The following is a 15,932-nucleotide window of genomic DNA, read 5'->3' as shown; positions in this document are numbered from 1 at the left end:
AAATTAACTAGGTCAGAAGCTAGCGGTTCCCGCTTTGAATGTCACACGTGCCTCCTTTGCTGAGCATGGAAAATTAAGATAGAAAGGGAATTATGGATCCCATCATCTAAACACATGAAATGAATGTTCAGAATTAACGTACCTATAATGGCAGCAGGAAAGCTAGTAGAAATAAACAACAACAACAAAAAAATCAAAACGCTATCCAAGTAGGTAATTTATTTAATTCCACACTGCAATATGTAAGACAGAGAAAAGTTAATAATCTCTTTCTATAAAATAGTTGTATTTCTGATTTCGAGGATAGAGATTGTATATTTATTATATTGGTCTTGTAAAGTGTCATAGCTGTACAAAAAACTTCATAGAGGAGGTAAAATCTGCTGAAGAAATAACTAGGTCACAATCCTTAGGAATTTAAATGAGATTTAAGGAAGTATACTCCAAACTGATAACCGACACAAAGCAATGTACATGTGTAAATTTTATATGCAAATACAAGAAAGCTTAATGGAATATGTACATTTTCAGGTTGCTTTTTAAAGAAAAATGAATACATCAGATGGGAAATTACTGTGGACACATAAAATGTGATGCCACATGAGCAGAAAGCTGAAATTAAATATGTGACCTATATCATGAAACACAACAGCATATGCTTAGCTGGTTACTGGAGAGGAAAAAAGATACCGTATTCGGCTGAAACCACAGGGGGAATATGAGGAGGCTGAACTTAATTATTTGAAATGAAGTCAGCTAGTACACCAGTGTAACATCTTGGGAAAAAAACTGCCAGGGCATCTCCTCAGTAAGCATCAGTGATCAAGATATATATTAATAAAACATCTAAATAGCACTGTCTCCTTCAGCACAGCCCACTAAAAAAAAAAAACCACAAAAAAAAAACCCCAAAAAAACCCAAAACCGCACAACAAACAAAAACGGGAAAGGGTGACATGCACTTTATAGTTTTGTCCTATTTCATTTAAAAATAAAATGTTATGTATAAAACCTTAGAAGCTTGCCAGTGCAATGCCAAAAGAAGGACAAAAAGGTGTAGCGTATTTGTACAAGGTCCTGAACAATGTGGAAAGCATTCAAAATACTGAAGTCAGGTGTGTTCTTTCCTATGGTGGTTTCCCTATTAAGCGTCTCTCTTGGTCCTGGCCAGGTTAGAATGATAGAAATGTTTCAGGGATGCTAAATGGGAAGGCTTCTCCTTCCAGGGCCAGGAGGCCAGGAGGAGGGTGGTATTTGCAGGGCAGAGCCCCTTGCACAGGTCACGAAATATTTCATCAACCAGCTGAGAGAAAAAGCTAATCCAGAGATTTTTATCCAGACCCTGTACGGAGCGAACCTGATAGGCACAGTAAACGCTGGTGAAAAGGAGACGGTCAAACTCTGTTAGAGGCAAGTGGCTATCAATCAGTGAGTAATATCTCAGATAAGGCTCAATCTCTGACGGCGTTTTGGGAACTTCGTCCTCTAAAATCTGCATGAACCGCCGTGCTGGACGCAGGGATGCCAGCTCTTCATCCTGCAGCCGAATTGTCCCATTGGCCTGAATATCCAGCCCTCCCCAGAGCATCTGAAAGAGAAGATCAACATGCGCACGGGAAGCCCAGGACAAACCCTTCTCCAGTTATAACTGAGCTGTAAAGCCACCTGCAATGCTGCCAAATCTCTAGCTGGACCAAGAAGCGGCCCCTCCCTGACTCACTGCCCACAGCACGCCTAGTCCCATTCCATGTCCTTCTCCATCAGCCCCACACCCCTTCTCTGACCGGCCCCACGCCTTGGTTTCCCTGTGGGACCCATCCAGCTCTTGCCTCCCGCCCGCATGTCCCGCTGCAGTCCCGCCCACAGCAGCTCCCCAGCCCAGCTGCCCTGGGTGGGGGGAGTCCCTTGTCCCACCCCAGAGCTGTGAGGTGCCGTGGAGGGGGTCAGAGCCACCCATGATGGGATGGAGCACAAATGCAATTAGGGCATTGCTGATGCATTTTCCAGGCACTCCCCAAAACCAGCAGGGATGAGAACAAGCAGAATATGTGAGTTTTTACATGCAGGGAGGTGGGAGCACAGGCACTAACAGTGACTTGGCCCACGGGCCCCCAATGCCCAGGAGACCTCTAACATGACGTTGGCGTCCTCTGGGCTACGACGGGGTGTGTTGGCACCAGTAACGTCCCTGCTGTGAAGATGTTCATCTGGAAGATATCAGGCAGATTTTGATAAAGACCACGGCCCTTCCTGTTTATTTTTGTCATTTGGTTGTCAATAACATCTTTAACATTTCTGAGCTGTCACTCAAGGCTTGCCAAGCATGACAAATGCTGACGACGGCATTTTGATGAGCAAAACAAGCTTTTTAAGAGAAGCAGAAGTGGTTAAGGGAGGCAAGTGTAAGTTCTGGATGTGATGGCCCTTAGTCCTGCCAACAGAGCTAAAGCATACAGCAGCAAAGACACTTGCTTTGACAGGCAGCACGAAAGCCCATGGGTGGATTTTGAACTGATGGGGTTTGGTTGCTTGGCAGTTTTTGCTGGAGAAAGTAATGCTGCCCAATGGAAGGAGTGTGCTGGGAGGCTCCTCAGCCTGCTGGTGGAAACATAACCTGATGCTTCTCCTGGTTTCATACTTCTTCCCTGAGCATCTGCTGCTGGCAGGGGCAGAGTGTGAGGGTAAAATAAGCTGGTTGGATCCATTACAGCTGGGACACCTGACATTATTTAAACTGGGAAAAGTGGACATGAGGCCAGAGGGATGCGAGCTTATTAATACCAAGGGTCACATTAATCCTAAAAAATCGTCGATGTTCACTTACTAGTACTAATGTTTTAACTTTCTGTATTTATTTTGCCTTTATTATTTCTTTCTTTGTGAAAAAAGGAGAACAAGTAGCCTCAGTCCAGGACTGTGAGAGGCAGGCTGCATTCCCTCCCTTCTCTGTGTTGATCAGCACAGCTGTGTATCCAAGACTCTCTTCTACTTCTTACATACTCATCCTTCAGGTCAAGAAAGATGAAATGGAAAAAGCTCGTATAAAACAGTAAGATCTCTGACACTTTTTTTTCATTTCTACATGGAAGAAGGCTTTTTTATATGAAAAAGAGAGAGAATTTATGTTGAGTACTCCAGAGTTAAGGTCAGCAGGTGCTTGTAAAAAGCATAATAAAGCTTTAATACTCTGTGTGTGTGGTGAGTACTACCAAACTGCCCTTCCAACTTTCCATTCCTGATTAAAGCTTTTCAGGGAGATGAGCGAGCTGCCTGAAGAAGTGCACTGCCACCCCCCAAGCTGCGGAGGTTTGTTTCTCTGCACAGCTGCAGGCTTCCTGATCCAAACCAGCTGTGGCTTTGGAATGTGAGCACGGAGTGGAGGTAGCTACTCTTTCCTCCTCCATGGATGTGCCAGCAAAGCTTTTAGCTCAGGTGAAGATACTACATCATCTGAAAATTTCTTTGCTTCTCTCTGCTAGCTGATCTGCTAATTCTGCAGATCTCTCTGAGAGATGTCTGATTGGCTGCAAAATCAGTGAATTTGTTGAATAGCCACCAAATTGCTGCTATTAGTGACTGTCTGTCCTGTCTTATAAATACATGCAATGTTAGATTTTTGAGTAGAGTAAAACAAAAATTAAAACATAACAAATAATATATTGAAATGATAACCTAAATATCCTCTGGAGAAGGGGAAATATCCCTTCCTTATTTTATCATGCAACAGCTGGTTTGTTTTTTTTTTTTTTTCCCGAGAAGCATCTAGAAAATCCACAAACACTATTGCAGGAACAGACTTCTTCATCCTGCAAGTAAGTACAAATGCCTCCCCCAGTGAACAGCCCAGCTGGGACTTGAGCTACCACCCTCTCTCCCATGTCAGCACAGATAGCTGCAGCGTATGGCCAGCTCTGAAGCAGCAGGCAAAGTGCCGCTGGCATTGCACACGCGTCTGCCAAGCCAAGAAGCCACATCACTAGCAGGTGCCCTTCCTACCTGTCAGCCTCTGGGATCCAGCAAAGACGCACAGGATCAGCCAGGCGTTGAACGGCACCTGGGCCATAGCAGCCCTGCTCAGGAGCGGCTGCCGCCCTCTCCGCAGACGGTGCCGTGCCTGAAGCGAGAGCAGTTTGCTGTGGCCTCTTCCCTTGCTGCTTCTGGTCCCAGCAGCCTCTGTTGGAATGGGTCCATCTTTCTGTGTTTCTGTTTGCAGTCCTGGGAAGGGCTTGCAGTTCAGCTTGCTGACCCCAAAGGATATTTTCCATCATATTTTGGAAACTTGCAAGACTTTGTTGTGAAGTTTTTGGCAGAATTGTTCAAGTTTATTTTCCAAGGACTGATTTTCCACTGCAATTTATTATAGGAAGCTAATAGCTGAAAGAAATATTACTACATGTGATTGCCTCTGAAGAAAGGGGGACCTTCTGGTCCCTTCTGCCTCGGCACAGCGTCTCTGTCACATCTCCGTGATACTTCTGCTCAGCTCCTTGGCTTTGTTTTCAGTTTTTTATTTTTTTCTGAGTTTGAAAATCTGCAAACAATCCTGAAATGCCACAAACAGATAAGGCCAGCAGTCTGTGCAGATTCATGGAAGGGCAATAGAAACCAAAATATACAAGCAGGAAGAAGAAATATCACTTGTTCAGTTCTGTATCTGTATCAAACCTCCCAGAGGGAGAACTCAATATACTGACTTAACAAACAGCAAGGGTCAGAGCCTGCCAGGCTTTAGCACCTCATCGTCCTCTCCTGTGACAAGCCTTTTGGGTTATGATGAGCACAGTCTGCTTTAGATGTTGTGAATTACACAGACGAAACTTCATCTGATTTTGTTTGCAGCAGATATCTGTTCTCTACACATTTTTGCACTTCTATTAGTGCCCAATCCCCAGTCAAGATGTTCTGTATTTCTACTCTGTGTGGCAGAGTATGGTCCCCAGTTCTCCGACAGGTTCTGAGATGCTAGGGTTATGCAAACATATAATAGTGTGTATAAATAAGTAATAGTACTGCCTCCCTCCAATTAAAGGGGAAAGAAGTCTGCCCAGGAAAGAGAAGAGGTAGAGCTGAAACACATCCCTTTCTCAGCAAGTTACAGGGTGTCAGTTTGTAGTGACTACTATCACCAGATAGTTTACTGAGGGTAGGGATGATGTTCTAGTTGGCAAGTTGTCAGTGTGCAAAGTAGCATGTCTCCTGAAACTTTCAGGGTCTGTCGCTGTACCTGGCAATATGTGGACTCACACCAGCTGTGAAGAAAAGCTGAACATAATGTAAGAGTCACAGATTTGTCCCAGGAGGAAGGGCCCTGAATATCTGGAGGCATTCTTACCCTCAGTTGGGATCAAAATAAGAACTGTGTTTCTGACATAGCCTTGGCTAACTTCAAATCAGGCTACACTTATTTCAGTTTTCATTATTTTCTGCTGCTTCTGCTTTACTTGCACCCCTTTCTTCTGGCATGAGATATCTTTTATTAAACTGTGAATCATATGCTACCCAAGAGGCAGATGCTGATGACCCATCTGTGCAGTGAGATTGATGTGCCTTCTGTTTTGTGCCAGGGTCCCTTACCATCCACAGTGTATGCATGACTTTGTCTAGAAGCTACTATGCAAAAGAGCTCTGCGTCTCCTGGGCCATAAAACAACCTCCATTTATCATGCAGCATGTGACACAAGGAGGAGTCCAGGATTTTGGCCAGCATCTGGAAAGGTCGTATATGACTTTGTCAACAGGAGAATCTCCTAGGAACGGCTTGCAGCTCAAGTCCCTACAGGAGGATACCCATTTTGGTGCGAAGGAGAAGAGAGGAGGCCCAGAGGCTGTGCTTAGGTGACTGATACAGTGGCAGGTGGCAGATGAGCATCAGTGGTAGATGCTGCTTTGACCTGAGGGAATCTTGTAGAATTGTCTCACAATTCCATGCTGAAAGGCAATTGCAGAATAATAAATATATGCCTCAGTTGTCTGTAAAGCAGCAGCAGCTGTATGGTGCACAGAAACAAGCCTGAGTTTCTAACAGCTGCACGTAGTCCCCGCAAGTACAATTGCAATGTTAGGCAGCGCACCTGCTTCTCCCGAGGGGTTTTGTCCTTGCCAGGTATTCACGGCTGAGCGTGCACAGCCCTGCCCCTCCACACTCCCCCAGCCACACTGTCTGTTGTAGCAGCAGTTTCAAAACGTCACATCAAGCCAGGTTTTTTGCAGGGGCACCTTGACTGGTTTCATGCTTTCCACCATGACCTTTCCACCATGAAGGTGACCTGCAAGAAGATGGGAAAGGGGAACAAGATAATGAGGGACCAAAAACTGCAGGAACTGTTTGGATGCTGATGCAAAATTTGTTCCAGGTGGCTGAAGCTTTGCCTGTCACAGAGGAGCTGGGGCAATGGAGTGAGAAATTATTAAGGGAAGAGAGTAGCGAGTAACCTCAGTTTGCCACAGTCACAAGTGGCATCATCTGCTGGGAAGAATTCCTCTGGTTCTCACATCACAGACCCTAAATCCTTGTGTCTATTGGTTTATTCAGTGCCTCCACCCACCATCACATTTTTTGTACAGACCTTTTATTTTGCTCCCTTGTTTGGGTCTTAGATTTTTCAATTGTAAACATATGCATAGCTGAGTTTGTACAGCTGGAGCTACCAGTCCTCTCGACACAGTACCTTTGTGCTGCTTCTTTGTCCCATTGCAGATTATATCTGTATGCTGTGACAGGCATCTTGGCACAGGGACACACGCAGACTGTGCTCAGAGACACTTGTGGTCCAGGGCAGTGGTAGAAGGCACAAGGTGTGGTTAACACAACATCAGAAGAGCTTTGGGAGGGAGGTTTCTTTAAAATGGGACTGCAGGGAGTTCGGTAGCATCTTCATGAAAGGGAAATTCTGCTTAATGAATTGGAGAAATCTCTTGCTTCGAACATCTCACCAAGAATTTGAGGAGACCACAGTCCCCAGCCTGGGCCTGTCTGGCAGGTGCTCAGGGGAGGAGGAGAAGGAGAAGAGGAAGGTTAAGGAAAGAGGGGAAAGGAGATGATACATGGATCCCAGGGAAGGTGAGGTTTGAGTCACAGGAGGAGAAGAAGGAAGAAAACCTTAAAGGAAGTGGGAGTGAGGTACTGTCTGTAACCAGATGGGACCTCCACTGTTATACTGATGTTTTCCAGGTATGGTGCTGCTGATTCTCATGCAAATATTTCCTTGTCTTGTCCCAGTTTGTGAGCTGCATTCCCTGCTTGAAGGAGTAAGGGACAGTGTAAGAAGTAACAGGGACGGCCTCATCCCACTGCACCTACTGCACAAAAGGACCCCCATGAGGCCTCACACAACTTGGAGATTTAACAGGATGCAGTGGATGTGTGATATGGGGCATGCTGTCATCCAGCCTGTCCCTCAGTATCCCATAATCTCTGTTCTGCAGGAGTGCCAAGCCCAGCAGAAATCCCCATCCGGATTTTGGCTGGAGATCAGTCATAAGGGCCTGTACAGATGGTATGGCTGTGATGCAGGTGGATACCCCGACATCATCAATAGCCACATCCTCAGAGAGAGCCTGGTCGCCAGGCTGTAGGAAGAAATGCCAGAGTTCTGGAAAACACCAGCAAAACTTACTCAGCTGGGGAAGCTTAACATGGTGACTGTGAGTCATCACCTAAAGTCTATTTGTCCCTGCACTACCAGAAAATCTCTCCTCTGAGTAGTGTGTCTGTAAGTCAGCTACATCTGACTTACATCTCATCCAACATCCTCCTACGGCTGGGAAAACTAGCCCAGGCAAACAAGCCTCATGGAGGCTGGCAGTATGGACCAGGCAGGGAGAGAGGATTTGGTGGGCTGCTGTGCTCTTGGCCAAGCTGACCACAGCCTCGCCCAGCACAGTGCAAGTGCTCACCAGCCACATGGAACCCAGATCAAGCAGCTCTGTGGGCAAGGATGGCCCCTGGGCCTCAAGAGCAGTGCAGTGTGCCAACGCTGGCAGTACTTTGTGAGACTGTGTAACTCCTTGTGCCCTGGGATTATGCGTCTGGGTGAGTAAATTGCACTCTCTAATGAGAAGAGATTTGGGTCCATTAGCAACTATTCCACATGGTAAAGATCTGCTGGAGCCAGTGCCTGTCCCCACAGGACTGGCTACTTTGAGTCCAGTACACACATTCTCCAGCAAACCTCACATTTTGTCTAACTTGACAGAGCATTGTGTCTAACATTTCTTGATGTTACGTCAATCAAATTCTCCCTCTGCACAAACATTGTGTTTAAATAGCAGTTTTCCTTCTGTTCCTGCTACCATCAGTCTTCCAACTTACCGTACTGGGAAATACGTATTTTTTATGATACGAAGACCATGAGTCTTGGCATGGTGCTTCAACCAACCTGAGATGGGGGAGGGAGAATGTGGCGGGGAAATGTACTTTATAAAGGCTTTTCACAGTAACAGAAGTGGTGCCAGGAACTTTTCCATCTTGTGCAATAGGCGTCAGCATGCAAAAAGAGCCACTGCAACAGAAAACAGAACCAGCTGTGGAACATGTTGTAGGAAGGACTAAAAGTACATTTCCTATTTAATCAGCTCAATTGATGGCAGACCCAAAGTGGAGCTAAGAATTGTATAAAACCCTAAACTTCCGCTGATTTGTATTCCCTTCTCTTTCCTCTTTCCCATAAAGAGCTGTAACTTTTAAGGTGAGTGGCAAATACTATTAATTTTAACTAGAGAACACTGTTCTGAGTCACATCTCAAACACTGCCAGCCACAGCAGCCTGTAACAGATTAAAAAAAAAAAAAATTAAGAAGCCCATGATTACAAGGCTGGGGTGAAACCAAACATGAAACCTGATTCTTACTATAGAGTTCAGCTCTTTATTCTTGCAAGCAGATCAAGTTCTAGTCACAATGAATGCTTGTCCCTTTTATTTCTGAATTGAATTTGTTATTGTCCTATCCCTTCCTCCATTCTATACTCTAACCTCCACCAAATCCCCTTTTTAATTAGTGCTCTTACAATTTAAAAGCTTAAGCAGTGATTCAGGGAATCTCTACAAACAGTTTATTAACTATTTTATGAAATCTGTTACACAATAGTTTTCAGATCTTAATGAGGTCAGTCAGCTTTCTGATGCAGAACTGCATTACGCATTTTCTGGACTAAGGACAAGGGATATTATTAATTGATGACTGCTGTAATGTCATCGCATTCAAACAGGTGGTGGGTGGACTGAAACTACAGTATTTTTCCAGCTTTTTGGAGAGAGATGAAATTTTCCACAAGAGCACACAGAAAGTGGTAATGCTATTATATCATACAACTCAAAATAATTGGAATAGTGACAAAGGCATAGACTCTGTGACAACAGAAGGGAGATATTTTTGACTGCAGGGAAAAGTACTATCTGAAGATGCTGGAGAAAGTAAAGACTGCTTGATTGTGAAGAAAAAGCCAGCATGAGGGACTGGGTCCTGAGGGGTTACCTGCAACTTAACTTCTTCTACCAGAAGAGGCACTGACCTAATTCCCAAGGAGACAATGCACATTTCCACAATTGTTTTGGCCTGGGTCCAGGTATATCTTTTGTTGTCCTGATAACTATATTATAACCATTTACAACCACTTTGCCTGTTCACTATATTATTACCATCTTCCCAACACCCATCTTGGAGCTCAGACACTGCTGTCCCATTGCTTAAGCTACGCAACTGCTTCAGCAGAGTCTCCTGGGGAGTGTGATTTATGCCTGCAGGGACAGCAAGCAGAAGCAGTGCATATAAAGCATCTTAGCCGCAGGGAATGCCTGTACTCCATTCAATTTGCAAACCAAAAAGACAAAATCCAGTGTCTTACAACTCAAAGCAGCAGATAAGCATCTATTAGTTGGATTACCAGGATTGTAAATTAGCATCCCTCACCCTGTGCTTTTCATCCAGTTTGAAAACAGTATTATTCACATCACCACAACAGGCAAGAATCTCGTATCAGTTTTTATTATTATAAATACTATGTCAGAACAGAAATGATGCTGCTGTGCATCTGCTCCATTCTGTTGCTATTTTGCATCTTCTTTCTTGGCTCCTGCTTCTATTTTCAGGGGTTCTGGAGCTGCACGATAGGCAGGAAATGCCTCCCAAGGACTATTCAGATCAAACTTGCGAAATTCCTGAGATAGCTCCACAGGCTCTGCCACTACCCGTTTCACTTCATCATCATACCGCACCTAGAAGAGTGCAAAGGACACAGGCCAGTCATTTTCAAACAGTCCCCATAGCATCTCTGCTATAGGCTGCACACAGTAATGACCCAGACCACCCTCTGGTGCAGGCAATCCTACTTCTTATGCCATGGATAGGCCACAGGCCTTGGCCACAGCTTCACTTCTTCTCATTATTAAACAAGAGCCCTCCAGATGCCACCAAGAACTCTGGACTCTCCAGGAAAAACCTCTTCTTTGCTACCACTTACCTCAGGTGTCCTGACTAACCACCCTGAATTAGAAGTGACCAGCCTACAATCCATATGAAGTCAATGTGGAATAACACATTAGCTTGTCACATGACAATGGAATTTCTCCTGAAATTTCTCACTGAAATAAGGTGGCCCATCCACCTGGCATAGCTGGGGACTAGTCTCATGAATCTTTGTAATATGGCAGTTTCTTTGATTTTCATTGTGCTTCTTAGCATAGGACTCAGAACATGGCACAAAAAGATAACCAGGTGAAATACAGGTGATTGGCTTCTGATTCGCTTGATTTACCCTCACTGTGCCAGTCCAGATCTCCAAACCACAGCTCAGGGGGAACCTGCCTGGTCCTCACTTGCAGGATTTGCTGTTATTTCTGTTTTTCTTAAATCCCCCTGTTGCCTGCAGAACCTCACTGTTTTCTCCTGAGACTCAGCTCAGTCTTAGAACTGTAGCAAATTTGACTGCTTCTGCAAGGCAGTCATTTGAAACTAGACAGATACCAAACACAGTCATTTCACTTGTGGTTTGACACAAAGAGGTAAATATTTGATAAATGGCAAGAGTCAGTTCAACTAGAGTTTTATAATCTGGGCCTACAAAAACTCAACAAAGTGGAGTTCCAACTGCATTAAGATCAGTTCAGTCCTTTATTCCTTTGGGAATCTCCAGTATTGCAGTGGAAAGTTTAATCTTCCAGAAGACATGCCAAAAGCAGAAGCACTTTCTCTGCCTGACAAATTTCTTCGATACACAGCACATGAAATTTGCTCAGTGTCTCTGGCCTCCGGCTGCCTTATTACAGATAATACTTTGTGACAACTTCAAATTCCCATGCAAGAGATCTATACAATTCCTCTGGAATACAGACAAGTGAAAGATTCTTAGTGCCTTTCAGACAAAGGACTGTAAAGCAGTCACACCTTTGTACCGAAACTCAGATCATAGAATCATAGAATAGTTTGGGTTGGAAGGGACATTCAAAGGTCATCTAGCCCAACCCCCTGCAATGAGCAGGAACATCTTCAACCAGATCAGGTTGCTTAGAGCCCTGTCCAGCCTGGCCTTGAATGTTTCCAGGGGTGGGGCAGCTACCACCTCTCTGGGCAACCATTCCAGAGTTTTACTAACCTCACTATAAAAACTTTCATCTTTATATCTAGCCTAAATCTCCCCTTTTAATTTAAAATCATTACCCCTAGTCGTATGGCAACAAGCCCCACTAAAAAGTCTGTCCCCATCTTTCTTACAAGCTCATTTTAAGTACTGAAAGGCTGCAATAAGGTCTCCCCAAAACCTTCTCTTCTCCAGGCTGAACAACTCCAACTCTCTCAGCCTGTCCTCACAGGAGAGGTGTTCCAGCCCTCTGATAGTTTTTGTGGCCTCCTCTGGCCCATCTCCAACAGGTCCATGTCTTCCCTGTACTGAGGGCTCCAGAGCTGGACACAACTCCAGGTGGGGTCTCACCAGAGCGGAGCAGAGGGGCAGAATCACCTCCCTCGACCTGCTGGCCACGCTTCTTTTGATGCAGCCCAAGATACGATTTGCCTTCTGGGCTGCAATCACACATTCCTGGGTCATGTCCAATCTTTCATCCACCAGTACCCCCAAGTCCTTCTCCACAGGGCTGCTCTAAATCCCTTCATGCCCCAGGCCGTATTGATTCCAGGGGTTGCCTCAAGCCAGGTGCAAGACCTCACACTTGGCCTTGTTGAACGTCATGAGGTTCACATGGACCCAATTCTTAAGCTTGTTAAGGTCCCTCTGGACAGCATCCTGTCCCTCAGGTGTGTCAACTGCACTACTCAGCTCGGTGTCATCCACAAACTTGCTAAGGGTGCACTTGATTCCACCACTTATGTCACTGATAAAGAAGTTAAACAGTACTGGTCCCCATATGGACAGTACTTGTCACTGATCTCCATCTGGACACTGAGTCATTAAGACATAAGATATTGGAGAGATTTGATAACTTTTGACGTGAGCGTATCTCCTACCTCCACGTAACCAGAGAGTGGAAAGTCCTTCCGGAAGGGATGGCCCTCAAACCCGTAGTCTGTGAGGATTCGCCTTAGATCAGGGTGGTTGGCAAAGAAAACACCGTACATGTCCCAAACCTAAATAAAAGGTAGTCAAGTAAATTGAATTAGATTTTTAAAAAAGCCAACTCTTGATATATTATGTCCATAAAATTCCAGTTCCATGCCTGGCTTTGTGCAGTGCCAGTGAAACTGATGCAGGAACTCATTCAAAAGCAAATCAAATAACCTTTTATCTCCTATTCTGAAACGGCAGCCAGGGCAACACCTCTCTTTCTTCCTCAGGGCCCTGGGAATCAGTTTAATAAGGAAAACACAGCCCTTCTCCAAAAAGACTCTGCTCCCAAGTACACTGGCACTCACCTCTCTCTCATACCAGTTTGCTGCCTTGTGCACAGACACTGCCGAGTCAATGGGCGTCAGCTCATCAGTGTACGTCTTCACGCGGATCCGACTGTTGAACCGCAGAGACAGGAGATTGTACACGATCTGAAGCAGAATAAAAGCTGCATTGGTCTTGTATAGCATTTGTGGATCTCTTTGCAGTACAGTACTGACTAAGCAAAGGCACAGGAAGACTATTTCAAATATTCTTTATCAGCAGAATCACATTCAGCACTTAAGAGCTGGGCATGAAAAGACACTATTACAACTGAGGTTCCAATAGCTTAGCACTTTGATGCTTAGAAGTGTAAAAAAAACCTGATGTGAGATGCAGAAACCATGACTGATGAAGCAGAGCTGAAGTAAAGAGGGACACTAAGTCTTAAAAAAAGAGATACTGAAAGGATGGAGTCACTTGACAATATTCTTTCAATAGTCTGTCACAAAGAAAATGGCTACCAATTATTCTCAGAATCCAGTGGGAGAAAGCTAAGAAGAATTTTTCTGCAGCTGAAAAGCTATACAGTGAGATTTTCAAAAGCATCTGCAGGAACCAAATACCAAATATCAAGTGGAAGTCAGTGGAAGTTCAGTGCCCCAGATCTTCTGAGAGCTTTCTGAAAATCTGTGTCATCTCCTATTTGGTCCTAACTTTCAGGAAATGTATTTCAAAAAACTATTTAGTTGGTTTTTTTGTTTTTAAAAATAGGAAAATTATTAAGAAAGTTGATGGGATTTAAAGAAAAACATGATCAGTTGTGTCAACAGTAGCTGATGGGCCCAAGTGTAAGAAGGAAGAGCACCAGTTCACATCAGGCCAGAAAAAAGTCTCTAGACACCTTTGTAAAACCCAAAACAAACAAACCACCCCCCCCCCCCGCCAAAAAAAAAAAAAAAAGACAGCAAAATTTTTAAAAAGAGACTTTCAGCAGAGCGTAAAAGAAAAGCCAGGCTAGGCAGGCTAGGAACCCAGGCAGTATTAGTTCTGCTAGTGCTTCCATGATCAACAGATTAAACACTCAGTATTTCAGAGTGGATTTTCTCTTCACTGCCAGAAAGCAAAACAGCAAAAAAAAAGAGCTGCAACAGCACCCACAGCCATCAGCACTTGTGAAACTCTCCGAGTCCTGCACCTACAAGCAGTTCTTACCTCAAAGCGGTACTGCCGAGATGGGACATCAACAGCAGTCAAGTCAGCCAAGGATTTGAACTGGGCGTTAGTGTGATCTCGAAGGAACGTCAGAACCGGAATGATCCCATCTGGGTGGATCAAAAGCTCCAGCTCATTGAAACAGGTCACCTGATGAAAATAGCAGAAATAGCATGAGTACAAACACCAACAGGACTGAACATTATACCGAATCCAGCAGGACACCTAAACAAAGAGTGTATATTGTACACCAGACACATAATGACATGAGATAAAAGGGCTTAATAACAGCAGTGACTTTCATGTATTTCTGACAATCCTTCTTACCCAGAACAACTTCTGAAAACATCTAATGAACAAGCAGTGTGTTCACTGTGCCCTGTCCCTCCCACGAGAACAATTTCTTGAACACTACCTACCTGTACTTGCTGGATATACTTGGGCAGGATCTCAGCCACGTATTCCCCAAAGGCACACAGCTGCTTCTGTTCTACTTCATTTTTTGGTCTGACAGTAGCTAAAGAGAAAAATAAAGTTCCCAAGATTATGGCAGGGAATACAGAAAGCTACAGAAAGAAGAGTAGTAACTCCCATTCCTGACTTAAATATCCCTTTAACCAGTCTAGGTGACTCTCAGTAGCTCTGGCAGAAGCCAAGCAGCTTCAGGTTCAGGTGACCTGCAAAGTTTATTTATGCTAAATGCGAAGCTAAATCTAACTTATATGTAAAGTAGAACACATAGGATGCTGTAGTAGAGACTAGACTACAGCAACATACATGTGGTACACAACACAACACAGAACTAGAGACTCTGATAAGGAAAGAAGTTTGCGTCAGTGTTTGACAGCATTTTTTGACGCACTGTAAATACAGCACAGAATCATAGAATCATTTCAGTTGGAAAAGACCCTCAGGATGCAGTCCAACCATAAAAACTGTAACTTTTCGACAAGGATGGGATTCAAACCCACGCATGCAGAGCACAATGGATTAGAAGTCCATTGCCTTAACCACTTGGCCATTTCATCATAAGGAGGAACAGCCCAAAAAGATGATGGAGAAGCAAATAACGAGAAGCAGAGATGAAAGAACAATCTGAACATAGATGCTGCTCTTGACATTCAGCCTGGGTCTAAAAGGATCTTTTTTTCTAGACAAAATAATCCTGGTTTTGTTTCATGTGCCAGCATCTAAGCAACTCTCTCATAATCAAAACATCCTAGTTTTGTTTTGATTTGTTTGTTTGTTTGTTATGATTACTAACACTCCTCAAGATCCAGGGCAATGAGGGGTTATGGAACTGCTGCCCAGGCATGACATTGCACAGAACATCAGGCAGGTCCCCAGGGAAGGATGCGGACAGGAACGCAGTGCAAGTACTGTTATCAAAAGAGCCGCTTTTCTGCACAAAATGCAGATTTATGTGTGACAGGCGTCAACCATTTTCTGATGCACCCACCAAAACGGTTCTATGTCACAGAACCTCCCCAAGGGCCCTAAGGCCGGGCCGGGACCGGACAGGGACACAAGGGTTCGCCCCGGTCTCTGACACTGCCCTCCCCCAAACCAAACCAACGCCCCAGCGCTGAGACCCCGCCGGGCCCCCGCCCCGCTGCCGGCCCCGCTCACTTACGGCGAGACTCCCCCGCGGAGCTCCCCGCCAGCCGGGCCTGCGCCGCCGCCGGGCCTGCGCCAGCTGCGGAGAGAAACGGACATGTCACATGTCCCAACCACCGCCAACCGCCCGGCCCGCGGCCCCGGGCTGGCCCGGCCCCGCTGCTGCCGCCCCCTCGGCCCGGGGCCCTCACCTCGCAGCGCGGCCCGCACCAGCCCCCGCGCCGCCGCCAACATCCCCACCGCGACACGGACGGGCAAGGGCACGGACCGGAAGCGGAAAGCG

At 45.2% G+C, this 15,932-nt stretch overlaps 2 protein-coding genes across 2 annotated transcripts; both read right to left on the bottom strand.

Annotated features, from left to right (window-relative positions):
• Positions 1-199: 199 nt before the first annotated feature.
• Positions 200-4,145, bottom strand: FAM180B (family with sequence similarity 180 member B). Its single transcript, XM_065636563.1, has 3 exons — positions 3,997-4,145; positions 2,128-2,207; positions 200-1,588 (listed from the first exon to the last, which is right to left on the bottom strand). Exons 1-3 carry the CDS (start codon positions 4,061-4,063, stop codon positions 1,145-1,147), a joined length of 591 nt encoding a protein of 196 aa, XP_065492635.1. The 5' UTR covers positions 4,064-4,145; the 3' UTR covers positions 200-1,144.
• Positions 4,146-9,968: 5,823 nt separating this feature from the next.
• NDUFS3 (NADH:ubiquinone oxidoreductase core subunit S3) lies at positions 9,969-15,910 on the bottom strand. The gene is made up of 7 exons (XM_065635677.1): positions 15,841-15,910; positions 15,666-15,728; positions 14,452-14,549; positions 14,033-14,182; positions 12,862-12,987; positions 12,457-12,576; positions 9,969-10,214 (listed from the first exon to the last, which is right to left on the bottom strand). Exons 1-7 carry the CDS (start codon positions 15,881-15,883, stop codon positions 10,047-10,049), a joined length of 768 nt encoding a protein of 255 aa, XP_065491749.1. The 5' UTR covers positions 15,884-15,910; the 3' UTR covers positions 9,969-10,046.
• Positions 15,911-15,932: the final 22 nt, after the last annotated feature.

This window comes from Caloenas nicobarica, chromosome 5 (genome assembly GCF_036013445.1).
Source record: "Caloenas nicobarica isolate bCalNic1 chromosome 5, bCalNic1.hap1, whole genome shotgun sequence".
NCBI lineage: Eukaryota > Metazoa > Chordata > Aves > Columbiformes > Columbidae > Caloenas > Caloenas nicobarica.
This window is presented reverse-complemented; position numbering and strand designations above follow the sequence as displayed.

Coding starts and splice junctions, on each gene's coding strand:
- FAM180B (XM_065636563.1), bottom strand. CDS start 4,063: ATGGCCCAGGTGCCGTTCAACGCCTGGCTGATCCTGTGCGTCTTTGCT. Junction 2,208..3,996: donor TGGATCCCAGAGGCTGACAG/GTAGGAAGGGCA, acceptor GATATCTTCCAG/ATGAACATCTTCACAGCAGG. Junction 1,589..2,127: donor ACGCCAACGTCATGTTAGAG/GTCTCCTGGGCA, acceptor CTTCTCTTTCAG/ATGCTCTGGGGAGGGCTGGA.
- NDUFS3 (XM_065635677.1), bottom strand. CDS start 15,883: ATGTTGGCGGCGGCGCGGGGGCTGGTGCGGGCCGCGCTGCGAG. Junction 12,577..12,861: donor CAAACTGGTATGAGAGAGAG/GTGAGTGCCAGT, acceptor CCTTTTATTTAG/GTTTGGGACATGTACGGTGT. Junction 10,215..12,456: donor CACTCTCTGGTTACGTGGAG/GTAGGAGATACG, acceptor GCACTCTTCTAG/GTGCGGTATGATGATGAAGT.